Here is a 26,372-nt window from a genome sequence, read left to right as displayed (position 1 = left end):
GTTTGTCAACTCCGAAGTGTTTGATGAGATAGTCTATTAGTTAAGGCACCTTTGTCAGATGACCACTTTCAAAAGATGAGGGTAACGTACCTAATCAATTACAGAGTATAGCCTGTCCATAATTATGTAAAACGGAAATAACTTACAAAGATCTTTATAGTCAAATATTTTTTGCGGCAGGTGCAGTTTTGAGAACTAAAACCATTTAAGTTATTGAACGCTGATAGGGCTCGTTTGTGGGTAATCATGTGACCACTATTATGGCGAGGTGCTTTGCGGGCATGTGGTACTACAATGAGGAATACGCTATTAGGGCTGTGCACTTAACAACAAAATAACTTGCAATGTCACAGTTATCAACAAAATCACAATCCCATATCCCACAGGCAATAGGTTACTACTAGCTGCTTTGTTCAGAGGTGAATGAAGAAAGTATGAATGTTTTCTTAAGGTCAAATATTCAGGTTGTTTCTGACATCACATGATGCTGTCCACAATGACACTGGTGAGTGACTTCGAATAATATGTACAGATAAAGCTTCAGGCATGCTTATGCTTTATTATTATTATTATTATTATTATTATTATTATTTTTAAACTTCTAGCACTTTTATTTTCAAATACTCAAGTTTCAAGTTTCACTTTATTTATCCTTAGAAAAGGAAATTTAGTGTGCAGCAGGATGTCTAAAACACATACACAGAAAAGCACCACCAGATGCCAACAACATTGTAAACACACAATGGAGACACTCCTTCCCCCCAAACCAATGACAGAATCCAATTGGACAGTACACAGGTAAACATTGACAGGAATAAACTTCTTCTTGCATTAAGTAGTGTTTGGTCATATTCAGTTAGTGAAATGCATATTTGTGTTTTCTTGTTTGTTCATGACTGCAAGAGAACCTTCTGTTACAGATGTTTGCTTATTTGAGAGCAGATGGCTTCCTCTAGTGGCAGGACACTGTACATACAAATATACGGTCCTCAGTTTAACAACTCTTTACCCATGCAGTTTTACACCTGTATAGAGCGTTTGTTTTTTCATTACACATGTTTGTATCAGAAACTAAGCCAACACCTTTCTTAAGTATTGTGTTGTATCACTGATTTTCTATAAAATAAAAGTTATTTTATCCTCATCTGTTATGTTACATATACTGTAGGTTTTATGCTTCTAGGTTTCACATGGCCTGCTGGGCGGTGTTATCATTAGAGAACAGATTTAACATCAGTTTACAGCTGAAATGGTGTACTGCTTTTGCCTTTTTTCCAAATACTGTTGCAAGATACATTACCAGTCCCTTACAGGCCTTTTCTACCAACAAAGAACTGGCTCCTTTCTGGTTCATGCTCCAGATGTTGAACCGTTCTGAGCATTTTGACCAAAAATAAATCAGTTCAGAACCTGAAAAGTTGGGTCAGAGCTGGCACCAGAAATGCTCTGTGAATCGGAATGGGCATGTCATTTTACAGTTCAGTAATACACGCTATGTCTCTGTTGATGATGCACCCTTTGTTTCATTCAAAACTGGTGGAAATGTGGGCTGGTTCACTAGATATCTTCAAGGCTCAAAGAATTCTAAATGGAAACAGATATCTGTTGGTCGAAAAACGCCCGAGGTGAATCCTACTGTATATTGTCTCTCCAATGTGTTCTGTGTAATTTCAAAACACATGTTCCAAATACCTATTGCATTAGTCAGTCAAAAACACAATTATTTTTTTTTTCCATTTGGATTAAAGGGCTGGAAAATGGAAACATTTAGTGGTGCATGGAAAATGTGTGTCCATGGAAATGCAATGTTTCATCCCTCTGGCCTATGTGTGCAACAATCTCCTCTGAACAGAAGCCTCCATGTTGGGACATACAGTATAGGAGTGGAAAAGCTGCTATCAGAACTATAGGCAGACATGCTTTCATCATCAGTCAGTCAGAACATCAGTGAGCAGGAGATGGAACAATCCTTGGGGGAGGAGCCCTGAAATGTTCATTGCCAGGTGAGTCATGAACTTCTTCTCTGCGTTCTCCATTAGCATGGCTCATCTTTTCCCCTAGCAGTATAGACTGACCACTCCGCCAAAACTCATAGCTGTGTCAATATTTTATAGTTCTATTCAAACTCCTTTTTATAAACAAAGCACTGGGGGGGAGGGGGGGGGGGGGGGATAATTCTCACAAATGTGGCAGGACTGAGGGCTGAGGTTAAGGATTTGTGTTCTACAGTAGAGTCCGTCTGTCAGCAGCTGTTGCGTCATCCCAACACTCCTGGAGTATAGTTTACAAAAGCCCAGCAGTCATAAAACAGTCTCTCTGCTCCCAGTGCACAGACCGAGACAGGCAACTGGGTTAGGGAAGGAGGCAGAGCAAGAAGGAAGAACTGTCACTGCGTGTGTTTGTGTGCATAGATGACGGGAGAGGAGAGAACGAAAACGGTAGAGAGTGAGTGGGGCATAGTTTTATAGACTTCTCGCCTTCCAAAGTTCCAGGAGTATGCATTCTTTGGTCAGACCAAAAATTAGGGCACAGTTGAATCTAAATCGAAGCCAAAACCCATTTTGGCCCCTTTTTGCTCTCCATGCTATGCTGCTTTGTGTCTGTACAACGGCTTGGCCACATGGTAAGAGCTATCATCTTTTCTTGGATGTCATCTAACAGTTATTTTATTTGATCTACCGTATAAAGAAGTAATGCCAACAGGGCTCTAAAACACCAGTCATGTTTTAAAACTTTTAATCACATTAATTAAAGCCAGATCAGTACAATGGTGAAGGAAGTGTGTATTGTGTATTCATAGGTTCATGAATTAGATTTAGGAGATGATTAAGCTTAAAATGGACATATCTCTTGTGAGGGGAAGGAAGTCTGTTTTAAGTCGTTTCCTTTGTGGTTTTTCTCTAATGGGCACTGTTTAATCATTACTTTCCACCCCCCGATGTGTCAAAGGTTTACACAGCAGATGTTACAGGTCATGACTGTGTTTTTCTCCACAGAGATGACTATTATCTGAGACATTCCCTGCTGTTGTTTCATCTGTCTAGTCAGCGTGTAGAATCAGAGAGACAGACAGGAGAAGTCAAAGTGTCTGCAGAAATCACTGCTCTCGTTTAAACACAAACCTCAAAATCGACTCGTATAAATTTATGCTTGATACTTTAATCTTTAATCTGAACCATTTCTCCTGAAGAATTTAGGCAGTGATGATTGTGCAATGTGTTGTTTATAGGATGGTTTAGTGGTAGATACAAATAAATGGCATGTTCACTGGAAAACATGTACATTTGACAAGGCAAATTGGCACAAGTCAGTTATGTTTACAGTCGCATATATGATCAGTGAAAGTGTTCAGATCTTAATTATTCCCTCTAAAGTATGCTGTGGCCACCACTTTATGAATTACTTTCCACATTTCAAAACAGAGGTGTCTCATATATTTTACATGCCATCAATCTAAGTAATAAAAGAAAAGTCTGCACACTCAAATCTGTACAAGAATGTTTTTATCAAATCTGCAAGCAATCAATCTGCAGTCGTTCCAAGACCTTCCTCAGGCAGAGTAAATACCATCCAGTCATCACTAAAAGCCTCACCTGATGCCAGAGATCATGATTCAGAGAGATCATGCTTCCTGATCTGCCCTCTCAGTTTCCAGGCCCCAGGATGACAAGTGTCCCAGCGCTGAGTGGAACGCCATGTGTCGCTCGTGCTGTGAGTACGACCAAATCCGTTGCAAGTGTCCGTCGCAGAGCACACAGGTGGGCTACGCTGTACCCTGTTGCCGCAACGAGCTGGACGAGTGTGATCCCTGCATTATACACCAAGGTGGGCAGACACAATAACAAATAACCTTCATGGAGATGAAGCTCAAAGTTTCCCTTTGACTTCAGCGAGACGCCAAATGAACATGTTGCAGCCTATCCCCCATCTCCCCTGATGTCATCCTCCAGTGTAAACACATGTCACTGGAGACAGAATTGAATAACACCACACTGTCTATAAATCCCACTAAATATAAATACTCCAGACACTCTTGAACTGTAGTGTATGACAACTGCAGCTGTATCATATAACAACTAGTTAAGTTACAGACAAAACAAACAAATGTTATCGTGCTGTTTTCTCCATCTGTGTTTACAGGGTGCAGCATTTTTGAGAACTGTAAGACGTGCAACAATGGGACATGGCAGGCCCAGGATGATTTCTATATCAGAGAGCAGTACTGCACAGAGTGCCGTCAGGGCTGGTCTGGAGGAGACTGCATGAGTAAGTTGGGTTTCCCCCGTGGGAGAGAGGCGCTCTGAAACAAATGTAGGCATGATCTGAATATTGTGTACATTCAATAAACATTGTGTTAATGTGTTATTGTGGTATTATTGAATTACGAACAGAGGAAATCCAGAGAACTGTGTTGCTTTTTCCTTTTTTGAGGGAACAAAATTATAGCCAATTACCATTTTCTATTTTTTTTCTGTCTAGAATGTGGAGGTGTTATCAGAAGGCGTCAAGGTCATGTGACTCTAGAAAGTTATCCCATAAATGCCAAATGTGAGTGGACCATATATGTTAACAGAGGAATGACGGTGGACCTCAGGTGATTATCACTAATCAATCTGTTCTGGAATACAGCCACAATTAAAATACTACTTTGCCACTTACTTTCAACACAATCATCTAATATGCTGTACATTAAGTGCAATGCTAATTTGCAAGCTCCAAATTGTACAAACTTGCCTCCAGTGTAGTCTTTGACTTTATAGTGTACAGCCAGACTTAAAGGTGCTCTAAGCGATGTTGGGTATTGTCACTTCTGCTGACGTTCAAACAAAACAGGTAGCTAGCTTGCTACTCCCTCCCCCTCCCTCCTATGCAATTGAAACTCTCCTAAACAAACATCTCTTAGGCGATTGGCTGGAACAGTTTGTTATGTTTTTATGGTCCAGGCTGGACCAAGTTGTTTTTGTTGCCGTTTTTGGAGCCTGGGCTGTCTACAGAGACCGTGTTTTTTTTTTTACAGTGTATTCAGGGCACAGGCAGCTAGCAGATGGTGAGGTGAAGTTTGCAGTATGTGACAAAAAATGTTTTAGCTTAGAAACCGCATAACATCGTTTAGAGCACCTTTAATAGTAGTCATCGCTTAGCGCACTTGATAGTGTCATTGTGTAGGCTATATTACATTCTGAACAGTTAAGGTGAAATGTTTTGCTTTTCCTCTTCATGCAGGTTCTCAATGCTCAGCCTGGAGTTTGATCACAGTTGTCGGTATGACTATGTTGAGGTGAGGGATGGTGACCGCATGGACTCGCCTATTATTGGTCGATACTGTGGCAGTGAAAGTCCTCCACCAATCATAAGCTCAGGGTATTCCTTGCACATTCGTTTTGTGTCCGATGGATATAACAACTTTGATGGCTTCTTTGCTACATTCCAGGAGGCCTCTGGTGAGACACTTTATAATGAGAACTGCACAGACTTCTTCTCTTAAACTGTTATTCAAGCTTCCACACTTCATCACCAAAGAAACAGTTTTATGTGCTTTGGTGTTTGCTTTGGGTTTGGAGTCAGTCTTTAATTGTAATTTAAGAAAGAGGCCATATTTTGTTTCTTGCCTCCTATAGTACTCTTTCAGTCCTTGTCATAGATCATCACTGTGACCACCTAACATCACCGCACAATATGGCCACTGTCTCCTGGGTGTCATCTGGCTTTTTATCTTACCTCCACAGCATGCAGTTCCTCTCCCTGTCTGCACGGGGGCACTTGCAACTTGGACCCTGTTCAGTCCTTCCGCTGTGCGTGCCCAGCTGACTACACAGGTCATCAGTGCGAGACCTGTGAGTTCTGTTTCAAGTCATAACCACTAAAACAACAGGCACTTTCAGATTGAACATAAAATCCCTATCACAAGTTGTATGGGAAAAAAATGATATTTATTTGCAGCGAGTAGAGGTCAGTATTGGGATGCATGGGTATTTCATAACGGTTGGACTCGTGGCCTTCATAAAAATGTTGACTTTTTAAAGGGTCATGTCCACATAGTCACATTAGAGGCACTAAATCACTCTATCTTTCCATTCAGCTGTTCCACTGAAGAAAGCCTGTGGCGTGCCTCCAACGCCCCTGGATGGAGATTTCACTTTGCTGTACGAAGCATCTGGAAATGCTCTCAGCATGGTTCAGTACTCGTGCCACAAATCTTACCGACTACATGGCACGACACAGAGGAGCTGCTTGTCAAATGGCACATGGAGTGGAGCATCGCCCATGTGTGTCAAAGGTACGGTGGGTCCTCCGACAACATTAGGGAGTGATTTTATACATGGGTTCATCCATAGCATCATGGATTTCTTTTTGTGTGGATTTGTGCCCGTGTGAAATAAGGTGTGCAGCTCTTAAGGAGCTGTGAAAGCTCTTAAGGAGATGTGAAATCTCTTAAGGAGTGCACTACCCCTTCCATCTGTCCTCTATCATAGATTCCAACAAGAATAATTGCCCTTCATTACCTAAGCTTCAACATGGGTATTATAAGACGACTGCTCGAAAGACATCACACACGGTGGATTTTCACTGCAAGAACTCCTATGTGCTGAGTGGAAATTCACGAAGAAGCTGCCTTGCTGATGGAACTTGGAGTGGCAAGCAGCCACAATGTGTGAAAGGTAATATCAACATTAGATGTTTCATATCAATTAAGGGTTACTTTACAGGTTAACTGCTTCTTGTCATTGTGGAAAATACATAATATTCCTCTTGAAAATATCTGCAGCTTGTCGAGAGCCTAAGGTGTCAAAGCTTGTGAAACAGAGGATTCACCCACCTCATGTTGCTCTGAGGTAAGATCTGAGGAACATGCTAGTGGATGTGTACAGTAGATGCAACATTCTGTAGACACAAGAGAGACAATATTTTGTGTTAAGTGCTAATGTTGTACAGGATACAGGACTTCAATATAATGCCATATAATGATACATTCTTTCATCAATTTCTCTAGGAGAAATACCACACTCCACGGGCTGCACTCTCTGACCAACCTGAGAATACCAGGAACAGCCACCCTGAGTGAGGAGGTGACCCCTATCGAGCCACTTCCTGCTGGGTTTCACTCTCAGTATACCCAGATCGAGTATGAGTGTGCCTCCCCTCTCTACCAGCACTTTGGCAGTGCCCAGCGCACCTGTCTCAAGACAGGGAAGTGGAGTGGGCAGCATGTCTCCTGTTCACCAGGTGAGGGCAGCACTGAGCTCAGCCCTCAGCCAGAATCGCTGCAGAATTGCTGGCGTGCACCAAGTGTCTAATGGCTGGCTTTTCCATTACTAAATTGTTAATGAAGAGTAAAAGGCTTGTGTTCGTCCAAATAGATGGTGCTCTTCGCAAACCTCAATAAATTTAGTTCAAAGCACAGTATTGCTTGATGTGAAGAAAGGACAAAAATGGAAGACAAATGTGCTTTGCAGGACCTACAATCACATTTCAGAGGATATAATAATGTGATTATAAATGACGAACTGTAATCATCGGCTCTCTGTGTTCTTCCCGTTTTCCAGTGTGTGGAAAACTCGGATCGGTCAGTCCCCAGACGCTGGCAGACACACAGTGGCCTTGGCACGCAGCCATCTACCACCACATCTCTGGAGCTAGAGCGGGGAGGACAGAGAGCGAGGAAGCCAGATTTGGTGGGGGGAGAATCGGGGACAACCGAGGCGAGCGTTGGCGGTTAACATGCAGCGGGACTTTGGTGAACCAATACAGTGTGGTGGTGGCAGCACATTGCGTGACAGAGCCGGGCAGTGCCCAACATGTTCGCCCGGCTGATATTAAGGTTGTGATGGGCAAGCGCAATTTAAGAGTACATATGAACACAGAGACATCCGACTTCTTGCGGGTACGTGTGTGAATTAGAGTGTATCTGGAAAAAAGGGGTGGGGACACACTCATAATCACTTGTCTAGAAATCTCAGAAATCATAGACATAACTGACTGACTTTCTAATGAGCATAAGAATGAAGAAACAGTAGAAATCACTGCATGATTGCATAATGGCTGCTATTGCACACAATCTGATAGTCATAAAAGTTTATTGTTCACTGACATGTGGCTATGTGATGATCAAAATGTGAAATTATCCAACAGTAGTGTTGTCCTAGTGTTGTCTACTGCATCTAATTAATCTCAAGGCACATGGCAGTCCATTAGCTCTGATCTTCTGCCAGGCAACCTGCTTTGCCATTTAGCCCCAAATCATGTCAGGCAGCCATTGTGCATGAGTTGTGCCTGTTCCCCTTGTCTCATATCTGTCCACTGTTCACAGGTTGCTGCCATCTTGATTCACCCAAATTACAACTTAACTGGGCCAGACTCTGATCTGGCCGTACTGAAGCTGCTGGACAAGGCCAGAATCAGCGAGCATGTAATGCCTGTGTGCCTACCGCGACTGCAAGGAGGAGAGGTTACTGCCCAGCAGGGGTATGCCATTGACTGGCCCTTGCCTGAAAACAGTGCCCAGGACGACACAGCAGTTTCAGCTCACACTGGGCTGATTGAGCTGAGGGATGTTTTGCAGTGTGAGAGACAGTACAGACTTAATGGGCTTCCTGTGGCCCTCACCGACAACATGCTGTGTGGCCGCCAGCATCCCCACAGCCCCACACCGGTCTGCTATTCTGCCACTGGTGGAGTGGTCATGGTTCAGTCCCCTCCTTCTCCTCGCAGCCCCCACCTGTCACCCCTCTCAGGCGACGACAGACATGATAGCGATAGCGACCAAGGAGTCTGGGAGCTAGTCGGCCTGGTGAGCTTTGGGTACGAGCAACGCAAGTGCAGCCCAGAACTTTACATAATCTACACGCGTGTGAATAACTTAAAAGACTGGATCGAGAAGAGCATAAAGTAAAGTCCCCTGCTGAACCAGTGTCAATTGAAGGCCTCTGCTCTGCAACACATTGGACCAACTATTGGGTTGGAGTTTCTGGACTCGCAGGGGCTTAGACACTTGCATGGTTTAGTAGAATGGTCTTTCAAATCGCAGACACTGCTGCTTTATTTGTCAAAATGATTTTAATTTTTTACTCGACTCGACTTTACTCGACTTTTTTTACTGGACTCGCAGGCGCTTAAAGACACTTGCATGGTTTAGTAGAATGGACTTTCAAATCGCAGACACTGCTGCTTTATTTCTCAAAATGATTTTCATTTTTTACAGCACATTTTTGCAATTGTGTGCACATTTCCCCCTTTGCAATGGAATGCATTATCAAGGAGCAATACAAGGAGTTTGTTTGTTGCTGCATTCATGCTGGTTATGGGAAAGAGATGTTCTCAGATGAAACACTCAGGTGTCTGAGCATGTGTTAGTGGGGGGAGCAGTTAGCCAAACGTGCAGTCACTCATTGAGAAACACTTAGGGGATTTGCAGGCTTTAGCTGCTCGCGTTCCTTGCACATTCACTGGAGTTCCTGTAAGTTCACATAGAGTATCCCCCATAAGATATCCACTGTGACGCAACAACACCTTGCATCTAGTGAGCCCCTACTACTTCAACACTGCTAGCAAATTCACCAACATATAACATACTAAACAGTGACAAAAATATATGCTTGCAAATATACAAATAGACACTTGGTGATTCAGATGTGCATGTTTGAATAGCATGTACTGTATCACACAACAGTTACAGATCTCTGTTTCTCAAAGTCACCGAGTACTGTCAATATGAAATAAAATGAAAACAATCGGTTCTACCTACAGTAGCTCTGTAGTGGCCAACAGTGCTATACTATGATCTTTGTGAAAAATCACCAGAAATCTCATTTAACCAGTGGGCTTATATTATGGTTACTTTAGCAATTGTAGTTGAGTTCAGTTAATTTTTTATTGAAAATGAACTGCACTGATGTCTATTAAGAACAGTGATGATATTGTGTGATATACTGTGTGATATTTTCTAAATTATTCATTGTATATTGACTGATACATATACTGGTGCAAGCTGTTTGGGAATCCCATGTAGCCTGATGATGTCATGTAGTCATAAATAGACAAGGTAAATACTAATCTTTCCCTCCCCTTAGAGGATGACACAGTGGGTAGGCACTTGACTTTTCACATTGCTTGCATATGTGTGTATGGTGAGGATGTGTGCTATCTAGACTTAATTGCTTGTAAGAGGAAGTGAAGCAGGCAAGCAAAGAGCAATACAGAGGACAATTCTTGACATCGAGATAACCGTCATCATTTCCTCAGTGCAAGTAAGATGCACGGTGTGGACACTGTGTGCACTCTCTAATTAACTGATTCTACAAAACAAAAGACTGACCACTGTGGATCTTGAAGAAAAGACAGTGGTGATCAAGAAGGAAAAATCCATTTTGGACACCAAGGTTAGTACAAAGTTCATGCCATTAAATGCAGTTCAATAGGTGCAACACAAACCACCAACTGCTCACTCTGATAGAAGATTTTGTGGGCATGGTTTTGAATGCCACAATAATTATACAGAGCACTGCTTTTCTGTGATTACTCCACTTCAGCAACTCTCCATGCAATGCATGTCTTAACCATCACTTAGTCTTGCGGGTAGAAATGTTTACATGATGTAAACACTGCATCATGTTCTGCTGAACACATCAATGGAACATGTGTCTCAGTGTAGGGCAGAGAAAGCAGATGATTGTGTCTATTCTCTCTGGCAGTGTCATCATTGCATGTTCTGGAAGCTCACTTTTTGACACATGTAAACTGAATGCATCAAGGTGTACTGCATGCATTGGTGTGTAAACACTCATAACTAATTGCAAGAAGCACATCTGGCGGTAAAGAGTAGGTCACCATAACTCATAATAGACCAGAACTGTTATGATACTGAACTCTGCAATGTTTACATTTGACTCCTCCAGCCACCACCTGATCCAAAGTGGAACATGAGTATTCATAGTCTGTATGTGCTTAGTATTTTCTATTGATATTTTCCATCATTTACAAACAGTGTTGGGAAGGTTACTTTTGAAATGTAATACAATTACAATGTATGTACAATATATTACAAGTTACCCTATTCAAAATGTAACAGTGGTGTAACTATTTCAATTACTTTATCAAAGTAATGTAACTTATTACATTTAATTCAATTAGATTACTTTTCTAAATTTCTAATGAATGTTTTCAGCTGTTAACCATTTTCAAATGTTTAAACCTGGCAGTGTTAACTTGAAAACAGTACTCAACACTGACTACTGTCAAACTCCTTTCAAAATCCTTCATTACGTGAATTAAGATTATAATAATTTGATTAGAAATAACAGCCACCACAGTCAGCATCTCCTTTTAATGTGAGATCATTCTGAGGTCATATATAGGCTAAATCTGAAACAGAGAAAATCCTGCCTTCTAAGACAGCTTTCGGTGGCAGCAAGGCATCAAGACATGTCCGAACCAAATATTTCTTTAAAATACTGCCTTCTACTACCTTTGTTGCCTAATTGTGAAGGCAGCATACATATATCCTTCATGCTGCCTTCAACCAAAGATTCTTTAGAACATTTCTACTTCAACTGGCACTGTTTAAAGATACAGTCAGCGATTGCGCAGGAAGTTGTATTTGTTTACAGTATATAAATGCTAAAAAAGAGCTACATCTTTCCATGGCTATGACTGCTTTTCAAAATCAAAATTTGGGATTTAACATTATACAGCAATTAATGACTTGGCCAAAATATACACAGCCGCAAATATGAAATATTGAATAAGCAGGTGTCCTAGTCTTGTAGGATTGTGTGTGTATGTGTGTGTGTGCATGTGTGTCTGCCTGCCTGTCTGCCAATAATCAAACTTTAAATAAGGCACTTTTAAATCAGATGTAACCCCAGTGTAATCAATCATTTTTATAAGTAAATGTGATTTTTAATTACACATTTTCCCAGTGACTGTTACGGTTAAGTTTATTTTGTAATTAAATTACGTAATTCCGTTACATGTAACTCGTTACTCCACAACACTGTTAACAAATCACGTGTTGTTGTCATGTTCTTTAGTTCAGGCCAAACAATTGTTATGAGGGCCACAAACCATTCTTGCCACAAAAAAAGTTTTTGCCACATACAGCTGTATTTTAATTGGGACCCAGACCATAATGTATAATAATAGCTCCACAGTGTGTGCTTTGTATCATAAATGATGGAAGTGCAGTCAGTATCATAGCAACAACTTGTGACTCGCCCATAAGGACCTATAATCTTTTTTTTCAATAAACTGAGTGGCGGGTATAATGAAGAAAAATGACAGTGACAAGATGATGATGAGAATGAGAGAGAATAATGTTGACTGCACTGTAAACAAATTGATTGATAATGTTGACTGCACTGTAATTACAAATTGTAAACAATTGGATTTCCGCGTCTTTTGTGGCAGGCGCTAAAAGGTCTCCCCATTAAGGCAATCATTTGGGTATGTAGTATATTTCTGACTATGACATAAACAGAATAGTAATAGAAATAGCAGCGAATCAGCATTAGTCTTTTCTAAATCCTACAACACATTCTATAAACCACTTGTAATATCTCATTTGTGAAGCAACTGACCTCCGTTTCACCATCAATAAAAGCTTTAGCTTTGAGGCATATTCTGAATCACTATTTTTAGCAGTGAAGGGGCAGTTCAGGAGCTATAAACCTCTTCAACTAGAAGTGGCATTGAGACTTTGTTGATTACCGTTTCACCTTGTCTGTTCAACACCCATCAGGCACACATGGGAGGCAGTTACGTAACCAAATGTTATGTAATTGGAGCAAATTATCCCTGGGAATTGTATTTTTTGTTAGACAAATTTGGCAGTGAAATGTGTTTTGTGAGCAGAAAGTTCAGATATAGTTTTTAAAATGATATGCAACATATATATCTGATTTGTCACAGTTATCCAGTGCTAGCTGTGCAGGGCATGCACTGCTTCACTATAATGTCCACTAGGAAGATGCATAGGTATTTATTAAATAGTCAAGAAACCAAGGGGAGCGTTGAATGACTACCGCTGTCTCTGTGTGAATGTGTGTGTGTGTGTGTGTGTGTGTGTGCACATGTGTCTGTATGTGTGTTTGTGTTTGTGTTTGTGTTTGTGTGTGTATGTGTGTGTGTGTGTGTGTGTGTGTGTGCGCGCGCATACGTCTATTTGAGAGAGTGAGTGAGTGTATGCTGGATTAGAAAAAGATCAGGACAGATTAGTTAATTATAGACCCGTCTGCTAAGCATGGTGTATGGTCAGGTGGAGGTATGTGAAGGTTGTTGTGGAGGCATGGGACAGCACAGGACAGCACGGGCCAGCAGGCAGCAGCCACGCGGCCATGTGCTCCAGCACCCTCTCCACGTCACTCCCAGCAGCCTCCCGCATAAAACCAGCCACTAATGCCCCAGCCAGCAGAGGTCAAAGAGCAGTCGGAATCTCACACTGGGCCTGGGCCTAGGAAGTAGAGGCTCATCTGGACAGCAATGTTTCCTTTGCAGAGCATCTGCACGACAAAGTTTTGACTGCTTTGTTAAAAAGTGACAATGACAGAAAACATGTTTCATCAGAATGCCCAAATGGGTATGCATTTAAATATACACAATTACTAAGCACTTCTGTGGAGTTTTTTTGATCTAAGATGCAGATCAATGTTCTTAGATAAATTATTAGTTGAGTTAGGGACAATTTTGACAACAAAGACTCCAAAATCTCTCATATCAAACTTCGAATTGTATCTCTCAAGTTGTATTGTTATGTTATCTTTCAAGTCCAAGCATGCATTCAGGACATTTATCTTGTTTTCTTAAAGTAACAGTTGCAGAAGCCAAACATGCAGTTGTTGGAGCCAAATTGACTGGGTGCAGGCATAGATTTGCACATGTTTCGGACAATGGATGTAAATAGACCTAAATTTCTTTATGGGTTTTGTGCCAGGTTCACATAGTAATGGACCAATGCACAAAAGTACCAACAAAGCTACCGTTGAGATGTTCATTAACAATATGCAATGGAAATCTCTCTTTCTCTTTGCACATACACACCCATTCTGCATGGCCCATTTTGGGGGTCTCAGAATGTTTAGCATCTTGGCAATTATGCAGTCAGTGTGCTTAACATCATGTGGCAGTCACCAAGCAGTCAAAGGGGAATCGTTGCAGAGCATGCTTTTTAGAGGGATTAGATGCTCCCAAGGGAACCCATGCAGGTACTCACCTGGCGCTTATACCTAATCTCAGGTGCTGACTCCTCCCTCCTCCTCCAGTGTCTCACTGGGGAACTTGCATCTCGCCATAAGATTTCACCGGCACCTTGTGGGAATCGGACTGCTTTCGCTTATTGTGGACTCTGTCTGGACTCTTTCCTATAAGTGGAGTAGAATTATTTTCATCTTGATGATCAGACTCCTGCTGGCCCGCAGTAGTTCTCTGTTGGTTCTGGAAGACTTTTAAGGATTCAGGATAAGGAGTGTTTAGATGGATAAACCGTAACGCTGCGATTCCTTTTTTTACATTTAAAAGTCACTTTCCCTGAAAACAGTAACTGCAAGGTAAGACGTTTACGCTTGACATTGGTATTTAGAGTTTATTTTTTACAATAATTTCCATTCAATTAATTTAGTAGACTAAGGTGATTCTGGAATAATGCTCCTTGTTTTCCAATACCCCACAATGTATTACAGTGTGACATAGTCTTTGCCATTAACTAATAAATTCAGTTTCAGAAGTGTCTTACTTTTTTAAATTGACTGAGTGCAATTCAGAATATAAGTGGACATTTTGATCATTTTATTTTATTTTCATCATAAAATAAAATAATCATTTTGATCATTTTATTTTTTCATCAATTTATTTTGGTGTCAGCAACAGTAGTAATATTGTTTTGCCTTTTAAATGAACCACAGGCAGTGGTGTAGTCTACGATATGCAGGACTACGCACTCACTTAAAAAGCATCACCATCTCAGTATACTCACTTAAAATAAGAAAGGATACGTGTTAACATTTGGGGTTGATCACAGTATACCCACTACAGCTAACTAGACTACACCACTGACCACAGGGGTCATTCTTCACTTAAAATAAACACAACAGAAAAGCTGATATTCTCCCTTCATAGACTTCAAGTCAGTGACCTCTCAGCGTCGGTATTGCAACCTCAGTGATGCGTAGGACTTTGACAACAATCCAGCCGATGTCATTGAACAGATTGGACATTTAATAGAATTAGCTCTAAGTTCATCCAGCCATAGTACATCCAGTCAACACATGCATCCAGTCTTACATGCACTATTGATCACATTGTGGCTCTGTAAACCCTATTGATTCTTGTCTGTGCAAGGCTGCATTTCATAGTGTGTGATATTTTGATCATTGCAACCTTGCATAGAGCACAACATACATTGATTTGTACCTAACATTCACTTTTTCCAATAGCCTCCATATGTACACCTATGTGTTAACCTTTAATGAGATCTGCATTATACCAGGCTAAATTCAGGTTATGGAATCATAACATGAAAAGTCCCAAGTTATGGTCATGTTGCAACAGCTAACACCTTGACTTTTCTTGGGCAGTCCCCCCACTGTTACGCAACACACTTAGCCTCTGTAGTCCTTCAGTCTCTAATTTTGAACAGTTAACAGGCTTATGTCCCTTCAGAGTGGGAGCAAGGTGTATCAGACAGCCTCTGATTTACTTTGCACCACTGAGCTCTTAAATCCTGTTCTGCCGCGTGAAGTGTGTGAAATTTAAAGAGTGCACGAGGTGCATGCACTACATGAGCCTTCCTTCTAAAATGTGCAAAGAGCCAAGCAAATGACTGAATATAGACTAAAACACACACAGTACCAACAGAGTACCAACATTGCAATTTCAATTGTTTGTTTATATTTACACATTGACTTTTGAATAAAAAAGGCATTGGTTTTAGACCAGAGAGGCTCTATACAAAGAACAAAAATGCAATTTGTAGCTGCAAACCAGCCTGTCAATGCAAACACACCAGGCATGCCAGAAGACTCAAGGGGCCATTTTTCTAATTCAAACACTACCAAGTGTGCAGTGCCTGATTCCATACCTGTGCTTAATCACTAAGGTGAATGGTTACATAACCGGCCAAGGTTATACGCAGTAAGGGCGGGGTGTCGTTCTAAGAGGTTTAAGGCCAAACCACAACAACGCTGAAGGTCTCCTTGCTGTTGTGTCATGTGATGAGATTTACCATCTCTGGTTGGTGATGAGCTGGAGATGTCTTGGAAAGGGGATGACCTGAAAGTGAGAGGTGATCAAAGGCGTGGGATTACCTGCAGGCCCATTCACTCAACTACAGGGGCAATCACAGGGTGTCCTCCAGCTTGTGCAAAGAACAGGGATCACTTAGGAACACTAGGAAAAAGAGGCTTCTTCTCCATAGTATCTTCTTAAGCATTATCTTCCGCAAGCTGAGGACATATAAATCCTCAAGATTTTGTCTAATGACTATGTGTTGGCCATAAATATATTATGTCGTAATATTGTACATTTTCTAATGTAAATCATAATGATATCACTGTGAACTGTCTATCCTCTAATAATGAAATTAGACTAAAGCATTATGAGGGAAAGACATTCATGCACAACTTGCATCATGTACATTGTCATCAAGCTCTAGATTTAACGATTCCTTGAATTAATAACATCAGCATATTTTCATTCTTTACATAGTGTCTTTCCAGATAATTATGAGCACATTTCTGCTAAAATACGGATGGATGCCTTTATTTATGTGACATTTCCCCCTTTGTGTCCAGTGCCAAGATAATGCAGAAGCAAGTTGAAGTCAGGATGCATGAGAATCATCTGGAGCCACCAATGGAAAAACCAGAGCCTGCCTGTTTTGGCATCTGCCAAGGGCTAAGGAAAAACCTCCTTCTAACAATAACAATCCTTGGTATGTATTTTTCTATTATTGTGAATGTTTTGTTGCAGTTTGAGGTACTGAAGATGTTTAAAGGCACCACTTGCACATGTCCATACTGTATTTCAGTACTGTCCTTGAAAGGAGTGTGACAAGATTCACATGATACAGCAACTTACGCAACAGCTGGCACCTTAAAGAGGAAAAAGACAAACACAATAATTGATGAAGTATCCCATGAGCAGAAATACATGTCTTCAATCTCATTCGTCTTTTCCATTTTCTAGTGGACTTTGTTGACTTCATATGTTTCCAAAACTTCCAAACTCTGCATTCCTACTTTGTAGTATTTTGTAAAGTCTACAATTTGTGTTATTTATGCATTTCATTTTCATTATATATTGACATATGTCTTTTAAGGTATGTGTTTTGTGCTGTGTTTATTGCCAAATGTTATTGCTCTTTCTCTTTTGTGTAGTTTCATGCTTTGCGTTTTGAGCATTGTGTGCCTTTCACATGTGATGTTCTGCCAGATATGCAAACAAGACACTTCAACTCTTTACCAAGGATAGTTTGTATATGTGGACATTGTTAGAAAGTGATATCAACAAAAGTCTAGAACAGAACAGAATTTGCAAGGAGATTACCGCTAATGTGTAACTGCATAACAGCTATACAAAAGGCACACAAAGCCGTACAGCTAGTTCAAACCAAGTATTTGTGGAACAACCATTCATAGTAACACATACCATCATACAGTAATTATGTGTTCAAAAGTTTAATGGCAAGCATTTGAAATATCAGTCAGGTAGTTTGGGGACATATGCTTTACCTTGTGGTCTATTCAGTATCTGTGTGGTCTTTATGGTCTTCATACCATATCATACCATATGTTCCCTGGGCCATTAGGCCTTTGCGAATATTAGTATTGCAACTAAATTTAGTTGACCATTGGGGAAACTGTTTTTAGACAGCACTTGGAGCTGTAGGAATTTAATATATTTGCCTTTATTGTTAATCTATACAACTAAATATGTATGGTAGTTTTCCTGGGCTAGGTGAGACAGGTGGTTTTTGTTCAAGGCACAGAGTTGTGAAATACAATTTTAGCTGTCGCAGGTAAAGTTGGCTTGCTTTGTAAAATGGGCCAAAACACACACAATTCACCTTTGTGCTACTTATGTTGTTATGTTGAGCTGAACCTCCATAAAGAGCTTGATTGATGTAAACACTTTAACATCTGTCAACTGGTACCCATTCACAGTTGTCCCTAGATATATTTGACATGTGACTATAGAATTTCACTAACAAAGCATTTATATTTAAACACAGCATTCTGTGAAATATCTTCATCCAGTGGAAAAAAAACTTAGATATTTTGACAAAAAAAGGTAGAAAATTGACCATGTGAATGCAGTAGCTCTGGTGATAATACCCTGAACGAACCACATGAGCAGTCATTGTAAATAAAGTATGTCAAAGGATTTTTGTTGTCATAGATCTATAATGGATTTCTATCAAAGTGTCTTAGCTGTTGGGGTCAACCTGCTATTTGTGTGGAACCCCTCTGCAGGTGTCATAATTGGGTCCGTGGTAGGGATGCTGCTGCGGTACATCTCGCCGCTCCCCGCAGATGTCATTATGGTCATTGGCTTCCCTGGAGAGATCCTGATGAGAATGCTGAAGATGCTCATCTTACCTCTCATCATCTCCAGTTTAATCACAGGTTTGTGCACCTTCCAATAACCATAAAGTTTTAGTCAATCAAATATTTTTTTTCCAACTGATGTGTTTTACTGTTGAATGCAGAGATTGTAGAGAATACACTTGTAAATTCACAAATTGCAACTAATTATTTCTTTCTGTTAATGAAGGCCTGGCAGGATTGGACGCAAAGTCGAGTGGACGCCTGGGGACGAGAGCCATGGTGTACTACATGTCCACCACGGTCATCGCTGCTGTTTTGGGGGTGATCCTAGTGCTTGCTATTCACCCAGGCAACCCTAAGCTGAAGACAAATCTTGGTCCAGGAAAGAAAAATGATGAGGTTTCAAGTTTAGATGCTTTCTTTGACCTCATCAGGAACCTCTTTCCAGAGAATCTGGTGCAGGCTTGCTTTCAGCAGGTGAGTTTTTTGGTTACATTAGCATACACTTTACAATCATGTCTTTATTGAAATATATATTTATTTAGGCTATTATTTTTCACTCATTTGTCAGCTGTGTCCTGCTCCAATAAGTTGTGTGTCAACATGTCAGCAACTTCTTCTGTTCTATAACATCAAAAAAGTATTTGCCGCCTTTTATCTTTTAAGTGGTTCTTAAGTTTTATGGCTCATAAGCAAACTAGTGTCCTGGGTCCTTCACTCACCATGAGAAATCAAACTAACCAAGCATTCAAAATAAGCATGACCTACATCTTTCTAAAAATGCCCACAGAGGTAGCCTCTTTGTGTAGGCAATTCACTGACTCTACTGATAATGTTCAGGCATATTTAGGATATCAGAGTTCAGGTCCAAGACTAAACCATCTAATTGCAGGCATTTTCATTACTGTGTGAAATAATTCTACAGCAACACGATGCAGTCTCTAACAGTGACATGTTGGTCTTGAGTGTCTTTAACGCAGTTGTCTGATTTATCATGCATTCCATACATCATGAATGTTACTGTGATGTCAACAACTCTCATGGATAATTAACACTAGGGTAGTCCTGATAAAAGCAGGGGAGACACCAGGAGGCACAACTAGAGATGCTGTGGCAAGCATTAGTTAATATGGAATATATAGTGTTGGATGTCATAGTTGACATGCTCAAGGGTGTGTATCTGGGCGCATTATTTCATTGTTTCCATTTGCCCATGGAAAGGGCCTAGATCCTATACCTAAACAACCACTGTTTTGAACTGAATAACACCTCAGCCAAACATGTAATTTGAAAAATGATTCACATCAATAATTAAAAAAACAAACAAACAAACATGTGTACAGTATGGCAGTACCTTAAGTGTGGGCCTGTTCAAACAAATCTTCAAACAAATATGCCCACTGCTAATAACAAATTATAGTATTAACATACTACCGACAATAGTAGGGCGATTTATCCTTCATCTCTTATATGTCTCTCTCTCCCTTCCTTTTCTCTTTTTTTAGATATCCACTGTAACGAGTAAGACTGAAATTCCTCCCCCTACCGTCATGCGGAATGGACGAAATGTCACTAGATCGCCACCAACATTTACTGTCAAAAAATCTTTGCAGTTCAGGAGTGGAATGAATGTATTAGGTAAGGCACTGGGATCAGGTATATTGGTGTGTTATTATTACATGATAGCTATTAACTGGTAATTACCATGTGATTATGTATGTGGAAATTGGACATATTCCTTCATGCATTTAAGTTTTTACATTTCATTTTTCATGCCCAGTCATTTACCTGTTTTCCTGTTTTTGTTTGTCTGAAAATAGGCCTCATTGGCTTCTTTGTGGCATTTGGGATCATCATGGGCAAGATGGGAGAGAAGGCCAAGCTGATGCTGGACTTCTTCAACTGCCTCAATGAGATCGTCATGAGACTCGTTGGCTTGATCATGTGGTCAGTCTCCCATGTCTGATGTTTTAGACCTCATACCTATCATGCCCATACATATCTTTTATTGTTGTTCAGAAGACTTTTGATTGTAATTGGACATTGCAAATTATTTCAGTTTTCTAACTTGTTACTTACTGACTAGAACAGAACTGTCTGGAAATTTTGAACGTTCTTGTCCGCATGTAACAAGCAATTAGAGTGCATTTTGAAATGTTTCTCAGTAAAGATTCTGTCACTCATTCTGTCACTCGCTCTATACTCTTGTAGGTACTCTCCTGTTGGTATTGCCTGTCTCATCTGTGGGAAGATCATCTCCATTAATGATCTGGAGATGGTGGCCCGTCAGCTGGGGATGTACATGGTCACAGTCATCGTGGGTCTCATCATCCATGGTGCCATATTCCTGCCGTTGATATACTTCGTCATAGTTAGAGAAAATCCCTACCAGTTCTTCATGGGAATTTTCCAAGCCTGGGTCACTGCTTTGGGAACAGCGTCCAGGTAAAATATGCCTCATAATGTTTCAATGCTACAGTAGTCACAATGTTTTGGTAGAACCATTAGCAACAGTTGCCTTTTAGACCCACTGAAAAGCAGCCCTGTACAATTTCAGGCAGAAGATATCTACAACTTAAACTAAATCTATTTCACATATAATCTAACCCATTTCAAATGAAGGATTCCAGGGCTTCAGTGTTCATTTTTGGCTCCTAACATGTTTTTCCTGTATGTGTTTCACCCATCAGTGCTGGTACTCTGCCTGTCACATTCCGATGCCTTGAGGAAAACCTTGGCATTGATAAGAGAGTGACTCGGTTTGTGCTCCCTGTTGGTGCAACCATTAACATGGATGGTACAGCTCTCTATGAAGCCGTGGCAGCCATTTTCATTGCTCAGATGAATGGAATTGATCTTGATTATGGTCAGATTGCCACAGTCAGGTAGGTCCTTCATGTTTTTGTTACATACCAAGGTGTTTAGAAAGCCAGATAAGTGTTTACATCTATGATTTGGATAAACTAATTTATTTTAATGATGAATTGTTTTCGGTGTTTCGCGTTCAACTGATAAACTCTATTCCTTTTACTATAGCTTAACGGCGACGCTAGCTAGTGTGGGTGCAGCTAGTATTCCAAGTGCTGGTTTGGTGACCATGATTCTGATCCTGACTGCTGTGGGACTGCCTACCTCAGACATCAGTTTGCTGGTGGCAGTTGACTGGCTTCTGTGAGTACACTCAGTAATTCTATGTGCATTGCTCAAATGAATGGGCTTAGTGGACAAGGGGTAGTTTCACATTTAGGGCCTAATGCAACTAAAATGCAGCTAAAATATTGCAGTTTACAGAGATTTACGAGAATGCATTCAGTTTTATCACATTTAATTTATGACTTGTGAGTGTTTTATACAAATACACATGAGATTACAATTATTCATGTCCATTTCACCAAAATGTTTTTGGTTAAGTCGTGTGTTCTTAGTATAATGCCATGCAGAGCTGTAGACCATTGCCATTTTAAGAGACAGTTTAGTTTGAGGTCTTGTGGAACATGTCTTTGTCTGTCTCTCCCAAAAAACAGGGATCGGTTCAGAACTTCAGTGAACGTTGTTGGTGATTCCTATGGTGCTGGAATTGTTTACCACCTTTCGAAAGATGAGTTGGACACTCTTGATGCACAGGCTAAATTCGATGAAATGGAGATGTCAAAAACGCAGTCCTTTTATGAAAACAATACCAACCAGCACGTATACACCCAACGCCACTCCTGCCCACAAGTACTGATTGATGACTGCAAGGTACCATTCACCCTCACAGACATAGAGACTTGCATGTAGAGACTCCCATGTTGTCCAACCGTCATATTGATGTTTACTGTTCATGTAAAGTTGTACATCCCTGTGTGAATGCATGCAGATATATTTGAACAAACCATAATTCATATCCATAGATGCAAATTTCTTTATTGTCACCAATTGGATGAAATAGCAGTTTTTATGCAACCCTCTAAATGTAACACCCTCTAAAATATATCAGTTATATAAAAAGGACAATGCATTGAGAGGACATTATACCAATTTTAAACCTTTGGTGTTAACATACTTTAAAGTGTCCACTTTAAAGATCACTTGTTAAAATATGTCCTATTATGTCATGAAATGACAAAGTTAAATGAAGAAGGCATTTTGTTCAACAACAATTGATTTTTGCAGGACGCCTATGGAGATAGATATGATGATTTGTGTTGAACATGCCAAGCTGGCTTTGGCATTTGTCGGTGGCTTGGGAAGAACAGTGACTTAGGTAATTGTACACTAAGTGCATTTGTTCTTTTTTTTTGCAAAAGTCTTTTTTGTCTTTTGACGGAATAGCAGGGACATGAAGGGTGCTATTTCATTTAATTCCAAATATATGTGCAATCTTTGGGGAGACTTGTTGTGTTATACCAGCAACCATATTCCATGCTTTCTATATGTGTTTTTGATATACACCATTTTCTTACTTGCAATTTTCTACGCAACTATGCTTCCAGTAGTGTGAACATACTATTTGTGTTTGGTGTCATGAAATCCTTTGCCTGTGCTTATGTGATTGTGAGCAAGTCCCTGTTATTCTTTAGAGATGTATTTTTGGACAGAGAATCCATACTGTACTAGCCAAACGTATTTCAAAATAGGGTGACATAGGACACTTTAGCCAGTCTCATTCCAAACAAAGCAAATTCATAGACTGAGTTGGGTATCCTCCGAAACTCTGAAATTTTTCAACATGGCTCATATGGGATATGGATGTGACACTACGAATATACCCAAATGGCTTCTCTGCTCCAAATCATAGACATATTTGAGAAGGAAAATGTATTATTCACTGTGCCTTGGCCATACAGTTAGTTGTTCCTGATAATTGCTTTCAGGTAACCTCAAATGGCTCCCCTGCGGAGTTCTCTGTTGTTGAGGAGGAACCTTGGATACGCGAGTAATACATCACACAGATCCTGCTTCGCCTTATCCTGAGTTCCTCAAGGTTTACCCTTCATGATGAAAAATGAAAGAACCCAAACATCACTTTCTCAGAACTAAAACAAGTAAACAATGAACTGGACACACACATGCAACTCTGACACTCTCAACTGGAATATTGATAGTGTATACTTGCAATCACTGGCATGGAACTACCAATGCTCTCATACACAGTACCAGACCATGACCAGACCATGACAGGGGGCTATACTGTAAGCCTTACCTTTGGGTGAATGGCCTCTTAAGAGTGAAAAGCTAAAACATGTTGAGAACAGTAGCAGTCCAAACCTCATGAAATAGCAGAGGGAGCGGCATGCCCTAACCAGTAAAGAGGAAGGTTTGGCCTTGCCTATTTGAAATATGTGGAAGGACCAAAGCTATAAAAACAATCTGCCCATCTTAGGGCAGAGCCTCCTTTGAACTGTCATTATGGTTTTAGTATGACTATCCCCAGTAGTCTTCTAGAGTGTTTTCATCTGAATTTTGGTGAAGGAATGTTTCAAAAGCACTCCAAAACCTACTGCCTTCCGACAGCGATCTTAATAGAGTTTGAATGTCTATGAAAGTATGTTTTTATTTCTTCTTAAGGTACTGGTGAAATGGCCAGGATTAACATTTCATACACACAGCTGTTCTTGAATCTAATTTCATTGCTCCTAAAAAAAGTAACACAAGTGGCTCTTGTGCCATCACTAAGTTCCCAGAATACCAGTCCCCTTACAGGCGAGCAAGGGTCCTATGGTGCCAGCAGGTGTAGGGAGAAAGGATCAGCTTGTCTCAGGTAGTAACCTTTGTCTGGCTGGACTTAGGAGGATTAACCCCTGCTGTTGACTCACATAATCAGCCACTTAGCACATGAGCTTACCTCTGCGCTGAATATATCCAAAAAGGCCAAGCCTCCAAGTACTGCAGAGTATTTTTAGGTAGCAGCCGACGCAAATGCCGCATTAGCAATTACGAGCAGGACGCACCAAAGACTTATTGTAAATCCTGACAGTGAGACAACGAGCATGTTTTACTGTATTTCACATAAAGCTTTTTGGATTATTGGCTTATTTTACTCCTACCATGGCTGCATAGTTTAAGAAGACAGGATTAGACGTTGCTGTGTCTTTGCTGTATTGCAAGCTTTGAGATGCATGTATGCATGTCTATGCTAAGGTGATGCAAGTGTGCTTACAGTATGTCTGAGAGAGAGGAGTTTGCAAACATTTCCTTGCCCAAATGAGACAGTAGGTTCTGCATATGTTTTGTGTGCTTTTGTTAATTGTTATTTATATGCTACTGTACATGACGACCTTGCCTTGAAGATGTCAACTGCAAATTGTGCAGTCAGTGTGACAACTGTGACCATACTGATCCCATAATCTATTTTATTGTATTTGTAGCATTTCATAAGTAAAACCCCAACATTGTCACATATCCTCTGGTGGATATATACAGTGTATTCTCACTGCAGCATAAATCTTTCTATCAAATCAAGTATTGACAAATCACTTGCTCCACTGTCAAAGGCAGATTGAAAATGTAGTAAGTGTTTGTTAGATATGTGATGCTGAAAAAGTATCCGTGAAGAGTATAGTCCATCTGCATGGCACCCTGTACCAGTTAACTGTTACAGCAGCATTACTGTTATTTATTTATTTTTGCACGATAATCTTACATGTTCATATTAAAGTGCCTCATTGCACTTTGTGTATATATATATCATATATTAGACAGAAATATATTTTGTTGAACTGGTGTGTAGGCTTTTGAAATGGGTAGTTATTGCTCATTGTGTCTAAAAATAGAAAAACAAACATATATATCCATACATTTATACAAGTAAGGTTGTTTGTAATTAAGTTTGGATAGTTCAGAACTGGTGTTTGTAGTTCCACCTACAGTGTTCATATCCATATACTGTATTTGGTCCATATGAAATCTGGTTTAAATGACGTAAAAAATTACACACCAGATAGAGAGAAAGAGAGAAAATAAATTGAAAAAATACAAAAAATATTTTTCACTTGTCTATGACAAAGTTGTCTTAGGCTCTCAGAATGTGTGTTATTGTCCCTTGGCTCTAGGGGGAAAAGTCAAATGACTTTAAGAGTTGTCAGTGTTACCTGGGTAATGTTTTGTATGGCTCTTCACCATGTATACCATGATCAGATTAGAGAGGGGTGGGGGAAATGTAGAAGCTTGCTGACGTATCTCTCTCACAGTAGTGGAGATATGTGTTCAGGCAGGGCCTGGCACAGGTGTATGGGAAAGACATTCCTCATAGTGAAGGATGTGCTTTGTTCTCTACGGCCATCTTGATCCACTTTTGTGTTCACATATTTGACCAGTATGTAACTTGCATACCAGGACCCACTTTTTAAATTTGTCTTTTTCCTCTATTTTTTCTATGGTTATGACAAATGTAAATAAAGACAAATATTGTCTCTATTTTCTATCTCTTTTTGATGAAAAGCACTGTTTGTGCAGAAGCATTTGCAGATATACTCTATACTTTCATGTCTTTTCAAGTTCACATCATAACTAGAGCCACATTCATACAACAGACTGGCGAGTGTGTGAGCCCTGTGCATGTCTTTGTGCATGCCAGTGTGAATGTCTGTGTGTGTGTGCGTGTGTGGGTATGTGTGTGTCTCTGTGAGTGACAGAGCAAAAGCAGACTTATTTTTACTTTGCAACAACTGAACTAATGTATTATAATGTATTTTAATGTGTTCATACTGTATAATTCTGTATATCAATAAAAGTTTCTGTATGAGACACTATGATGTTTCTGATTAATTGTTCCTATATTATATTTGTAAATAATAAGAGAGTTAATTTGGCCTTGAAGTGTCTATTTGACAGTGTTATACTATTATTTGGAGTCCA

The 26,372-nt window shown here is 40.2% G+C and overlaps 2 protein-coding genes across 3 annotated transcripts; both read left to right on the top strand.

The window, feature by feature from the left end:
* Positions 1–2,336: 2,336 nt before the first annotated feature.
* pamr1a (peptidase domain containing associated with muscle regeneration 1a) lies at positions 2,337–9,741 on the top strand. Its single transcript, XM_042061250.1, has 12 exons — positions 2,337–2,623; positions 3,649–3,825; positions 4,141–4,266; positions 4,480–4,594; positions 5,224–5,441; positions 5,727–5,834; positions 6,080–6,277; positions 6,474–6,659; positions 6,767–6,833; positions 6,992–7,224; positions 7,545–7,882; positions 8,309–9,741. The coding sequence occupies exons 1-12, from the start codon at positions 2,497–2,499 to the stop codon at positions 8,888–8,890; spliced, it is 2,475 nt and encodes an 824-aa protein (XP_041917184.1). The 5' UTR covers positions 2,337–2,496; the 3' UTR covers positions 8,891–9,741.
* Positions 9,742–9,830: 89 nt separating this feature from the next.
* On the top strand, positions 9,831–26,011 carry slc1a2a (solute carrier family 1 member 2a). 2 transcript variants are annotated; one of them, XM_042061255.1, is made up of 11 exons: positions 9,831–10,376; positions 16,779–16,918; positions 18,459–18,611; positions 18,760–19,010; positions 20,039–20,171; positions 20,354–20,480; positions 20,745–20,978; positions 21,224–21,418; positions 21,570–21,704; positions 22,058–22,274; positions 23,390–26,011. In XM_042061255.1, exons 2-11 carry the CDS (start codon positions 16,789–16,791, stop codon positions 23,453–23,455), a joined length of 1,641 nt encoding a protein of 546 aa, XP_041917189.1. In that variant the 5' UTR covers positions 9,831–10,376; positions 16,779–16,788; the 3' UTR covers positions 23,456–26,011. The 2 variants fall into 2 exon arrangements, with proteins under 2 accessions (XP_041917189.1, XP_041917188.1); XM_042061254.1 differs by lacking the exon at positions 9,831–10,376 and adding an exon at positions 14,315–14,537.
* Positions 26,012–26,372: the final 361 nt, after the last annotated feature.

Source organism: Alosa sapidissima, chromosome 14 (assembly GCF_018492685.1).
Source record: "Alosa sapidissima isolate fAloSap1 chromosome 14, fAloSap1.pri, whole genome shotgun sequence".
Classification (NCBI taxonomy): Eukaryota; Metazoa; Chordata; class Actinopteri; order Clupeiformes; family Clupeidae; genus Alosa; species Alosa sapidissima.
The sequence above is the reverse complement of the archived record's forward strand: the minus strand, read 5'-3'. Positions and strand labels throughout refer to the sequence as shown.

What these genes read in the sequence shown, in the direction of transcription:
- pamr1a (XM_042061250.1), top strand. Translation starts at nt 2,497, where the DNA reads ATGCATTCTTTGGTCAGACCAAAAATTAGGGCACAGTTGAATCTAAAT. An exon ending in GTCTGGAGGAGACTGCATGA is followed by an intron (nt 4,267 to 4,479) that starts GTAAGTTGGGTT and finishes TTTTCTGTCTAG; the next exon opens with AATGTGGAGGTGTTATCAGA. An exon ending in GGAATGACGGTGGACCTCAG is followed by an intron (nt 4,595 to 5,223) that starts GTGATTATCACT and finishes CTCTTCATGCAG; the next exon opens with GTTCTCAATGCTCAGCCTGG.
- slc1a2a (XM_042061255.1), top strand. Translation starts at nt 16,789, where the DNA reads ATGCAGAAGCAAGTTGAAGTCAGGATGCATGAGAATCATCTGGAGCCA. An exon ending in TCTAACAATAACAATCCTTG is followed by an intron (nt 16,919 to 18,458) that starts GTATGTATTTTT and finishes ACCCCTCTGCAG; the next exon opens with GTGTCATAATTGGGTCCGTG. An exon ending in GCTTTGGGAACAGCGTCCAG is followed by an intron (nt 20,979 to 21,223) that starts GTAAAATATGCC and finishes TTCACCCATCAG; the next exon opens with TGCTGGTACTCTGCCTGTCA.